The 11994-nt window shown below is 45.9% G+C and overlaps 2 protein-coding genes across 2 annotated transcripts; both read left to right on the plus strand.

Annotated features, from left to right (window-relative positions):
- Positions 1–4685: 4685 nt before the first annotated feature.
- On the plus strand, positions 4686–7181 carry LOC141027468 (uncharacterized). Its single transcript, XM_073504519.1, has 5 exons — positions 4686–4910; positions 5003–5072; positions 5194–5342; positions 5441–5680; positions 7116–7181. Exons 1-5 carry the CDS (start codon positions 4686–4688, stop codon positions 7179–7181), a joined length of 750 nt encoding a protein of 249 aa, XP_073360620.1.
- Positions 7182–10906: 3725 nt separating this feature from the next.
- LOC120969657 (uncharacterized) lies at positions 10907–11624 on the plus strand. Its single transcript, XM_040396886.2, has one exon. The coding sequence runs from the start codon at positions 10924–10926 to the stop codon at positions 11494–11496; it is 573 nt and encodes a 190-aa protein (XP_040252820.2). The 5' UTR covers positions 10907–10923; the 3' UTR covers positions 11497–11624.
- The last annotated feature ends 370 nt before the right edge of the window (positions 11625–11994 follow it).

The raw sequence follows: 11994 nt of genomic DNA on the forward strand, positions 1-11994 counted from the left end.
ATTGAAAGCCCGGTCGATTGCACCATAAACTATGCAATCTCGGTCTAAATTAAACCTTCGAGTCGTTTGAATGGCTAGGATTGCTGGGATTTCGCTGAGGGCACACACCTGCACCCCACTGGGCCGGCCCGCTTTAGTTTTTTTCCGTTAAGAAATAAAAATTCACAAAGGGCGCTACACCTTGCTCTTGCTGGGCCGGCCCGCTTTTGTTTTTTGTTAAAAAAGGCGAACGGTGTGCCTTGAAAACGCGACACCGTGCTGGTGCTGTTTGATCGACGCAACTAACCACCAGGGACCAAACAGATAAAGAAAAGTCATCGGATTTGAAAAGAAATTCATGGATTTAAAAAAACTGTAAAATTGAAAATGAGTTCGTGGATTTTAGAAAGTTCACGGATTCGAAAACTTCCACGAAAAAAGAGTTCCTTATTTTGAAAATTTGTTCAGAATGTTTTTGTTCTATATTTCTTATAACTTTTTAAAGAAATGTTCGGGATTTCAAAAAAAGTTTCTGTTTCAAATATTGTTCACAAATTTAAAAAATATTCATGTGTTCTAATTTTGTATCGGAGATTCAAAAACATTCCTTGTTCGATTTTCTGTTTTTCTGTTTCATTTTGCTTTCTGTTACCTTGTTCGATCTTTTTTTCTGTTTACAAATACTTGTTCTAAACTAAAACATAGAACTGACTTCAAAAAAACATTTTCTTACAAAGATGTTCAATAAATTTAAATATTGTTCAATGGATATCACAAAAATGTTCAACATGTATTAAATACTGTTCAGTGTTTATCACGAAAATGTTCAATTTCTATTAAAAAAATGCAAGGTTTGGAAAAAAAATGTTCGAAGTATATTTTTAAAGAATGCAACGTATTTAAAAATCAATAAACATTTGAAATTTCAAATTTTGTCCATGTTTTCAATAACTATTCACGTTTTAATTTTTTTTTGCAATTTCGATATTTGTTCACGATATAAATTTTTTATTCAAATATTTTAGGGAAAAACCTTAACATTTGTTTCCAAGAATTGTTGAAAACTTTGAAGGAAAAAAAAAGATCTGTCGCGATACATTGTACTTTAAAATTGGCGCTGCAATATAGACGTACTGAGTATGTAGCTAGTGTGGTTGCCATCGCTGCTACTTAGCGTGATATTGGGTGTTCGACTCCGTTTGGTGCGCTTTTTTTTCCTCGGATGTCCCCGAAGGAACGTCTGGTGCGCTTTTGTTTTTCGTGCCATTTGGTACGTTCGCTCATTCCCTATGGGCCGGCTCAATTGTGCGAGCTTTCAACGAAAACTCGAGTTTAAAGTCTATTTTAAACCTTGAACACGTAGAGCTTGTCCGAACTGAACCCTGACGTCTAAATCCTTGAAATCGGCACCCTCATTTTTTTTATCCCGGTTAATATCAACCTTGAATTTGATTGGCGCACCAGGAAAATATCAGTCCCGCCCAGGATCAAAGTCTAGTATCGCTGACGTCCATGCTCCACATGTCGTATACATCCTCAATCCCCTCCGCTCCATCTGAAATCAGCGCTGGTCCAGCCTCTGCCTCATCCACTTCCTCCTCAACTGCGCCACTGCCGGCCGCCAATGGCGCCTCGACGTTGCCGAATTAACCAGAGAGGTGCACGACGAGCGCGTACATCGTTGTACAGGCCTGCTCGACTTCGTGCTCGAGTCCTCGGTAATCACATCAGTTAGCGACTACGTGCTGCGGCGCGCCATGAACCTGGTGACCAAGGTGCTCGGGTTCTTCCTTGAGACGTGTCTGGCATGCTCCCGGCGGCGGCATGCCGGCGGAGCACGACAAGATGAGGGTGCGGTTCCATCTCACCAGGGGAGAGCTCACGAGGGACCTTGTGCACTTGTACATGCACGTGCGCGAACTGCATCTTGATTGGGAGGAACAAAGCTCGGAGCTGGTTCCGCCGTAGGACGATGACCGTGTCAGCGCATGCCACCATGGGCAATTACGCACAGCCTCAAGACGCCGAGTCGTCGCCGAGTACTCTGCGGCGAACACTATTGTGCAAAGCTGACTCACACGATTTTGGTATTCTAGCGTATTCACGTAGAAGCTGACTTTGAAGCAGGTGGACATGTGGATGGATTTTCCATGAGCTAGCTAACGTACGTAATGACTTACACGCCGGCTAGCTTGATCGATCTGTACCGGCGGAACTCAGCTAGCTGCCGTTCAATGGACGCGCGAGTACGCCCGAGAGCATGGCCTTTGACTCGGCTTCGACATCTCGGCGGGTGTCGGAGCATGCCGTGGAGTTTGCCATGGATCGCAGTGCTGGCTGTTGCAGCATCGCTCGGCGAGCTCGGCGCGACAGCCGAGGGGAAGAAGATGGATATGGCTTGCAGTGAACCTGTAATCCCGCCCGGGATTGCAGTTTTCCAGTGCGACAAACAGGTCTAGGATCGGTGTAGGGTTGATTTTGACCGGGATCAGAGAGGTGAGGGTGCCGATTTTAGGGATTCAAAGATTAAGGTCCGATTCCGACCAGCTCTACGAGTTTAAGGTTTAAAACAGACTTTACTCAAAACTCGACTATAGGACTCCTGCGAGCCTCCGAAAGGAGCTCTCCTGTGCGTATGTCTGCAATTCTGCCGCAAAAAAGCGACAGAAAAATAAAGACAAAGTTTCTTTAGCAAACAAAAAAAAGGCTGGCCCAGCGAGGAGGACGGGTGCTCCTTGACCCACCAGCTAGACAAATCCCGGTTGACATTTGTCAGGCTTTGATTTAGACCAGGATTGCATAGTTCAGGATGCAATCGACCGAGATTTCGATTTGGAGGTTCGTTTAGCTAAACGTGTAGCGCATACGCCAAATTCGAATTCAGCCCTAGGGAGGCGGACGGGCGGCGATTAAACAAGGAAGGCCATCTGTGCACCAGCGGAATTATTCGGAAGTAGGGGATCGATAGTGTCCCGATTTTTAATTGAAACTTCTTTGTGCACGACGGCAGATTTTTTTGAACGGCACATAATAATTGGTAGGGAACGAAAAAATAGGATCGATGGACTTACGGACTATGTAGAGATATCAATCAACAAGACAAAAAGACAAAGAGCGGCGGGTCAAGATTTTTTTTCCGAGAATATGCAAATTGCGTACCATAGCTTTATAGAAGGAGAGAAAATTAGTACATGACATTTACCACTCGCTTCGAACAACGAGCGTAGCACAATACCACATCCGGCTATCCTCAGGATAGCCACACACAACAACACAACTACAACACGGAAAAACCTACCCAAAACCGAAACACCTCGCCGCGTCTTGATCGACGCCGAAAACCTCTGAAGAACAGCAACTCCAGCTTCCTTTGGATTCATCTGCAACGACCATACATAGCGCCGGAGGTGAGCGGTCAGGGCCACGACGAACACCGGAGGAGTGCCAACAGGAAACTCAGTGTCCTCGCATGATACTCCCAACAGAGAAACGACGTCGCAGACGCCGCCAACATGCCGCTCCAGAGGACCAAGGCTTTTGCCCGGAGACAACTGCCAACACCAAGCACGAGGGAGATGGCGACACACTCGACGTCGCCTCCAGGGAGGGGAACGACACCGCGGGTGCCATCGACGCCGGTCGGTGGCGTTGGATCAGCCATGGGGGCGGCGGCGCCGAGATGGCACTGCCAGGAAGGTGTCCTGGCGTGCAGCGGGCTTCCGGACGCCTCCGTGTGAGGGATCGCGGCGATGCCCCGGTGGAGACGGCGCCGGAGTGAGGTTGGAGGGGCGGGCCAGATCCAATTTGGCGGCAGTCTCTCGGTGTCGATAAAGGCCGATGGAGCGGATCTGGCTTTTGCTCCGCTTGGAGGATGTGGTTGCTTCTCGACGGCGATGTTGGTGGAGGTCTGGTTCGTGCTCTCTCGGCAGTGCGGGTGGTGTTGGACCACGGCTACGCGGCTTCGGCGGATTTGCTGCGGTGACGGCGGTGCGAGGCTTCAGGAACGGTGCTGTCCGGTACCTCGTCGGAGTGGAGATGCGCAACATTACGGATGAAAATCCTGTCCGGTTTTGGCCGGCCGGGTTGTTTGGGGGGATAGGGCTGTGGAGGTGGAGGAGGAGGTGGCCGGCGAGGGGCTGGGGAAGAGGAGATCGGCGGCGGGGTTGGTTGAAGCCGACGCTTTATTCGGTCGTGTTCATCGCCTCAGCGCACCGATGGAGTTACGAGCGGATCGCATCAGCGCCCTACCAGATGATCTGCTCCTCCTGGTCCTCGCCCGCCTCCGCTGCGCCGCCGCCGCCGCGCGCACCGGCGTCCTCTCCCGGCGGTGGTGCGGCCTCTGGACTCACCTCCGCGTGGTCGTCTTCCGAGGCGTCGCTTTTTTAACTCCCTCGAAGCGGCGCTCGGCGGCATCTCTTCTTCCCAAGTTTCCCTCCTCAAGATCCACGTCCCCAGGGCCGCCGACACAGGGCGGGTGAGGCGGCCGCAGACCTCCAGCATCGGATCGCTGCTGCGCGCCGCCACCCGGCTCGATCCGGAGGAGTTTGCCCTCGAACTCCCGTGGGGCTCAGTACCAGATCCGGTCCAGGCGGAACTGCCATGCTTCCATCGCGCCACCTCCATCACGCTTGACTCGTGCTTGTTCTGCTTCAAGCTCCGCGTGTCTGCCGGTGTCGGGTTCCCGGTGCTAGAGACCTTGTCCCTCCATGGCTGTGTCTTATAAAGAGGTCTCCCTCTGTCCGCGCCTGCGCGAGCTCAAGCTGACCAAATTCTCGACTCACAACCGAGACCTCAAGGTCCACTCGGTGTCACTGCAGGAGCTTACAGTGGAAAATGTATTGATACCCAGTATAGACATCGTCGCCCCCTCGCTTAAGAAAGTGACCATGTCCGCATGCTCTCGCATTGACGAGCTCAGCATCTCCGTGTTGGCACCAATAGCGGAAAATATCTCTTGTCAATGGTCCTGCTTTTATTCAGCATGGCATGGGCATATTGGTTTTGGTATTTGGTGCCTCTACAGGTTGTGGCTGCAGACGGCTCAAAGACAGGGACAGACAACTTCGTTACACATTTATGCCTATGCCAGCAATGTGCGTCTACTTTCCTTCTCAATTTACTAAACTTGCTGACTAGACTAAAATTTGTAAATGATATATATATATATATATATATATATTTCTTTCTAGAACTTGTATATTTCTCCGGATACAGGGCATTGTACGAAGGCGATTGAGCAGCATCTGATTGCAGCATTCTCTGTTTTGGAGATACATCTTGAAACGGTTGGGCATGCTTTCGGAGCATTCGTGTTTCATCTCATTGGGATGAATCGTATCCGTAGTGCTATGCGGAAGCTTAAGGTTGGCCTAGGAAGATCATGGGTAATTATCTCCTTGTTTGCATATGTCTTAATTAATAATCAATTGTATAGTTATTATCACATATTTTTTGCTTTTAGGAGAAAGAAGGATGCCCAACAGATTGTCATTGTCGGCCTACGAATTGGAACACCAAAACTATTGCCTTGACTGCCCTCGAGGAAATGGAGATCGATGGATTCATGGGAGAGGACCATGAATGTGATTTCGTGGAATTGGTATTCATGTCCACGCCAATGCTTACAAGGGTGATCGTGAAGCTGTCACATGAGCTCTCCTCAAGTAGTGATGGATGCACAAAACTATACAACATCTTCAAGGTATATCCGTTTGTCGAATGTTGTGTTTACCTTAGTACTGGTGAGCTTGTGTCATGCATGGATCACTAGCATTGGCCAAATGCAACAAGAATATGTTAGTTCTTGTAAGTTTCGTCGAAATCTTGAGTCAGGCAGTTAATGCTTTTCATGCTATGAATTATCTTCAAAAACGTGATGGAAATGTGGCATTGACATGCCAATTACAAAGTAAGGTTGAACATATGTATCTGGGTTATTAGTTAAATGTGCTATATTACCGTCGACTTTGTTAGCAAACATGATATCATTACAAAAACGAAAGTTGGATAGTAGAGTGGGTAATAATTTTGTATCACAAGACTACGTTGATTTCTAGGATTATAATATTGTTTTATTTTTTAAAGAAGGCACCCCAGGGGGGCATCTTATATTTGATAATTATAAAGTAAAACAGTAATCGGCAGAGTGGAAAGACAACCTGACACAAAACGACTAGGAACACAATTACATCAAAAACCATATTGTTCATTCTCTTCCTTTGATACTCTGTCCAAAATTGATTCAATCACTTCTGAATGAACATGTCCAATCATTGATTTCTGCTCGGTAAACTATCACAACCAGCTCATTAAGCTCGTTTGTACAATACAACAAATTCTTATCTTACGTGACAAACATTTTTGTGGCACCAAAAAGCATCTATTCAATCTAATCAACCCAGGCCAACCCATAGGAGGCAATAAACTAGCACACCGTCTCCTGTAGTCACCATCTTCCTTTGAAAAATCACACACACAATCCCATCCCTTGGTCAGTAAACACATCAGTCTGTTAATGAGCACTCGTAACGAGAAGCTTGTTACCTCGTCCCACCCCCCGGAATCGTCCCTGCCGGCATCCTTGCGTCGCTAGAGGGACGACGACGACGACACGGACGGCGAAGACGATCCGGCAGGACAGGCCGGCCACACTTATGAGGTGGTCATCTGATATACGGTTTAGTTTTTTTATAGTTTTTAGTAAAATGGTTGAAATATCATCCATTTATGTAAGTTATATCTAAACTTGTATGAAGTCCGTCCGGTTTGAACGAACTTCATCCATTTCATCCCAATAGTTATTGAAATGTATGTGGCTGCGGTTAGATGGCAGCCTCCCACATCGTGTCCGTAGACTGGTTCCTCCTGCGCGGACGGATGCGGGAAGAAATTTGCCGGTCGCCATTGGAGATGCCCTTACAAACATTTTACTTAACTTTCCAAACTACAATTCCCTTCGACCTGAATTGAAGTATGGTGGGCCCCTCCATCCCTTATTACCAATCATAATGCCCTACATCAGCTTGTGTAAAAAAATGATGTAACCTTTTATAGATGTAGTATTACTGGTTCATGCAGATATGGGCATTGCTACAGTTTGGTTATTGAATCTGAATGTTTTTTTCTCATCCACACAGCTTTCATGCTTTGTGACTTTGGTAGTTGCCAATGTGCTTTTGTATCCTCTTCATATTCCATTCTGAGCTAATAGAATTTACGTCGAAAAAAACACGAGGGACACCGTGACTTGGGATCACTGTGTTTTGTCAAGTAGTGAATCCGAGACCGATCCAAAGACCAAACTGCTACTATGCTGCCTGTTCTCGACTGTTACTGAAACTGCTAATAATTCACATGTCCAAAAGGTGCATCTAATTAGGCATGCAGCACATCGGGCGTACGTACCCGACTTTACACTACTGTAACAAATCAAGATGATTGGCGAGTGGCGACTGATATCAACTTTGCTATTTCGTGCGGTGATCGATCATGTTCATGAGCAGCAGCAGTAGCAGCAGCGTCACCTGTCTGCCATGGTTCACGGTGCCGCCACCTGAATTGATTGCCATCTAGCTTTGCACTCTGCTCTGGTCCTCAACTCAAATACCATCGCATAAGAGAGACAAATACCGGGCGTGGCGTGGGAAGGCAGTCATGGCGCCCAAGGACGAGGAGCAGTTCCAATTTCGTAGTAGGAGACAGACTCAAAGTCAATAGATTAATGTCCTTTTCTATAAAAATAGGCTTGGTCAAGTGCTTAAATAAAAGGTGACCCGAATGATTTCAATGAATTGCTATTTGGTCATATTAAACAATTGGTTTTGAAAGCAAAAGCTAGACCGAAGGTCCCGTCCCAGGGGTTAGGTGCTTAGCTAGGCGAAGCCAAGGCAAGAGCAAGGGTTGAAATACAATATAGAAGAATTCCATCTCTCCTATTTGTTCCATTCTCAATGATTGGTCAAGTTGAGATGAACTACGGGAATCTATATATGGATTTCAAGGTCAATTAACCCATGCATGTTATTAGTCTATGTTACTACCTCTATAGTGGGGAGTAACATATGTGTGGTACTCCCTCCGTCCGATAAAGAGTGTACATCTAGCTTCAAAATTTGTCCACAAAAGAGTATACTTCTATCTTCCCAATACACTTTAACGTAAAAAGAAATACTTCTCTCTCATCACACGGTAATCAAGACCAATAGCAATCTACCCATGGTCCTCTTAATTTCTACATCCACTTAGCTTATTGGGGGTTGGGTAATTAAAGAGGAGAGAGATGGTGGCTTGCACCTTTTCAATGCATTTTTTACTTAACTTCATAATTTGTCCTAATATTTATAAAAGTACACTCTTCACCGGACGGAGGGAGTAACATGCAAAACTTCATTTATTAGGCTATATAGACACATCTTGTCTTGATATGTGTGATGTTACTCATACTACTAGTAACTAGCTATATTACCACTTTCCTCTCTTTCTTCATTTATTGCTTGCCACATCATCCATTTTATCTAGATATGTGTGATGTTACTACCTATATTACTCCCACTGTGGGTAGTCTAATCAAATGCACTAGTATATTTCTCACTGGAAGATGCTGCAATCAATTCCAGTATTTAGTACCTGATCTTTCTCCTCCGCGTGCTATCAGTAGGTGCATGCAGAATTAATGCCCTGATTTTTAGCCCAGACATTTTGGGGTTCCATAGATTCAAGTGCATGTGCTATTATGATTACATAAAATCTCGGGAAGGTTAAGCCCGTATTACATTAAATCACATGATATGTCTCTTGGATTTTTTTCTGAGGTGGCATAATTGATGAGGTGGATGGCTGCATGTGACTGCTGATGTGGGTAGGTTGCATGTTGAGAGAAATAAGGTCGGCCCCGAAGAGGGGGGGGGGGGGGGGGGGGGGGGGGAGGGGGCGGCCGCCCGAGGCCCCCAATCGTCAGCCCCCCTCCCAGGTATGTGTATGTAGGACCACGCTGCCGGTGGGTTCCTTGCCGGTCCATATCCGAGCGTGGATAGGTGGGGTGTCCATTAAGCTCGACCCACAACCATATATTGATGATATCATGGACTAGTGCCATTCTGGGACTTCACCAGAGTTGTGGTGGCCTCCTATGACAGTTATTGACCCTATATAATGGCAATTGTGCATGGGGTTGTTCTATTGAATGCTAGGTCAACTACTCGGAAGAATGTTCAGGTAGGCTCTTCGGCAAGCCTCTAGGCGATAGTGTTTGTTTCTCCCATTGGTTTGGTGGATGGCGAGGGGAACATCGATGGGTGGTCTTGGGGCGGTCTTTGTCCTCGGTGGAGACTAGGCTCTGTTCCGGATCCGGAGGCCTAGATCTTGTCATAGTGGGCACACCTTGTGATTGGGTTGTTGCCTAGAAACCCATGGATGCATGTCGCATCCCTCATGGGGTGCATCACGGTACTCTTCCCTCCTCTTGTCTCTGCGCTGGTCTAGCTTTCTGTTATCATATTTGTAAGAGGGTTTACCTCAATGCCTTGTATTGTTTGGCCATACAGCTTTATGTATAAATGCGAATGAAATGCTATTCTATATAGAGAAAAAATGGAATCGAATGCAAGATTTTCTCTCCTCCGCCTCAACAAAAAATCTATTTATGGTGCCACAATATGCGTGTTGGCATCCCACCGCCGGACACATCATTTATACTGGTTAAATACCCCCGCGGTGCTACAAGAGGATACAATATTTGAAGAGTGGTGGCCTGTGACCGATTGTCCTCAGTCATCACCTCATCCTCAAAGGCACGGTTGGAGCCCTCGACCGTTGACATCCTCGATCGAGCACCTGTTGCCCTTACCCGTGAACTTTTCGAAAACCGTCATCATGTGGACATCCTACAGAGCACACGATCACCATACGTATTGGCGGACGCTTGGTTGCCCTTGCCGCGAGCGTGTAGTGGTTGTTGTCCATGTTCGCAAGTGTTGGCCGTCCATGTTGCTGAGAGCCTGCTGGCCATCCTCGCCCGCGAGCGCTTTCAAATTGATTCGGTGTGATTAACTGTGTGCCTAATTAATTAATTGCAGGCCTAATTAAAAATTAATTCGGCATGATTAACTATGTGCCTTATTAATTAATTGCAGGCCTAATTTCCCCCCAAAATAATTTAAAGGCCTAATTAACTGTCTATTTAATTATCTGCGAGTCTAGTTAGATGTCTATCGTCTGTAAGACCAATTAATAGTTTTCCTAATTAATTAATTGACTGCCTAATTGAAAAATCTCTTTCTAATTGTATGCGGGCTTAATTAACTACCTGCCTAATTAATTAATTGCATTAATGACTCGATTTTTAAATTGATTCGGCGCGTAACTATTCCCTATTTATATGATCCTAACTAGTTGCACACATAATTAATTGTCAGACTGATTAGTTGCATTAGTGGCTTGATTTTTAAATTGATTCAGTGCTCAGTTTTTATTATTTTTCTCATTAATGTGTGTGCTAAACGACGGACGATGTACCAACTCCCCTTTAATAGTAAAGATTCTATCATTTATGTTTAGTACAGTGGGTACTCCCTCCGTTTATAAATATAAGTCTTTTTTAGATACGGACTACCTGCGGAGCAAAATGAGTGAACCTACAATCTAAAATACATTTATATACATCCGTATGTGGTTCATATTTAGAAACGGAAGGACTATTAATGTCAAATATATAAATCTTAGTACTCATTTGTTTTTCTAACTTGTCATCATGTACACGTGTTGACCATGTGATGCATCACATCTTCATCGTTACTCCATATCATTTACTATAAAATCAAATCAATTAATTAAACGCACAAAATCTTTTTTGAAAGATTTGAAATGAACATACTACATGTAGTGCAATGTTGTGCTTGCTAGCTCGGACAACAAGCATATCTCCCCACAAAGAGACGCGGGTGCTCTATGGCTATGGAGAAGATCATTCTCCTCCTCGCCGTCCTAGTACCCATTCGCATGGCAGCTGCTCGGACGGATTGCCCCAACGTGTCGTTACTGGGCGCGGTGGCCGCCTGCCAGAAGGCGTGCGGCACGAAGCTCATGTACAACCTCTGCATCCGCATGATGCGCCAAGGCCATGCCGACATGTCCCCGTCGCACAAGGAGAGGGCCACCGCATACGCGATCCTGGCGGCGCACTCCGCTGCGAATTCCTTCGACGACACGAAACTCGCCGCGAGCAACCAGCTTAGCCATAACTCCTCGCTCTCCGGCCAGCAGAGGGACGCCTACGAGGGGTGCATGAACGACTACGCACCAGCGGACAGCTCCATCGACCGCATCGCCGACGAGACGCTCCCCAGCTGCCGCTTCACGGGCCTCGCCGACGAGTACACGCGTGTGATAACTAGTGTGGAGAAGTGTAGGGACCGGTTGTTGACGCCGACTCTGGTGAAAACGCCGCTGTACCCCATGGTGGTGGCCGACCGGAACAAAGCAGTGCTAGCGAACATGCTTGGTAAACTGTTAGGCATATGAGTGTGTTGGATTGAGAGGCAGTCCAGAGCAAACAATAAATACCGGCATTGAGTACACCGCTACATAGTGTTACGTGCATGATGTATTGTCAGGGGGTGGATTTAGGATTTGGTGCCAGGTTAGGCCAATCTGTTACTCCCTCATTTTCGGTTTATAGGGCTTATATTAAAATTTTAGTTCTCCCATTTTATAAGTCTTAATTTAGTTGTTCCCCATCAAATGTTCAGATTTCAAGGTGCAATAAATCATTGCATGCAAGTATTAAAAAAAAATTGACCAATGCATGTATTTTATGCCTGCATGCATTGCAATTAATGCGTTAGTAAACACAATTTTTGAAGAAAACAAACGCATTAATTGAGTGATTTTGCAAACTACAAAAATTGTTTCATCACTCACCATCTATTTTGGTTGATGAGATTTTTGAATTGAGCCCTATAAACCGAAAAGGATGTAGTAAGTTATTAAGCTTCTTTAAATTCGAGGCTCCTGATATGT

The sequence above is a fragment of the Aegilops tauschii genome, chromosome 7 (assembly GCF_002575655.3).
Source record: "Aegilops tauschii subsp. strangulata cultivar AL8/78 chromosome 7, Aet v6.0, whole genome shotgun sequence".
Lineage (NCBI taxonomy): Eukaryota > Viridiplantae > Streptophyta > Magnoliopsida > Poales > Poaceae > Aegilops > Aegilops tauschii.

What these genes read in the sequence shown, in the direction of transcription:
- LOC141027468 (XM_073504519.1), top strand. Translation starts at nt 4,686, where the DNA reads ATGGCTGTGTCTTATAAAGAGGTCTCCCTCTGTCCGCGCCTGCGCGAG. An exon ending in GTGCTATGCGGAAGCTTAAG is followed by an intron (nt 5,343 to 5,440) that starts GTTGGCCTAGGA and finishes TTTTGCTTTTAG; the next exon opens with GAGAAAGAAGGATGCCCAAC. An exon ending in AACTATACAACATCTTCAAG is followed by an intron (nt 5,681 to 7,115) that starts GTATATCCGTTT and finishes TCATCCACACAG; the next exon opens with CTTTCATGCTTTGTGACTTT.
- LOC120969657 (XM_040396886.2), top strand. Translation starts at nt 10,924, where the DNA reads ATGGCTATGGAGAAGATCATTCTCCTCCTCGCCGTCCTAGTACCCATT.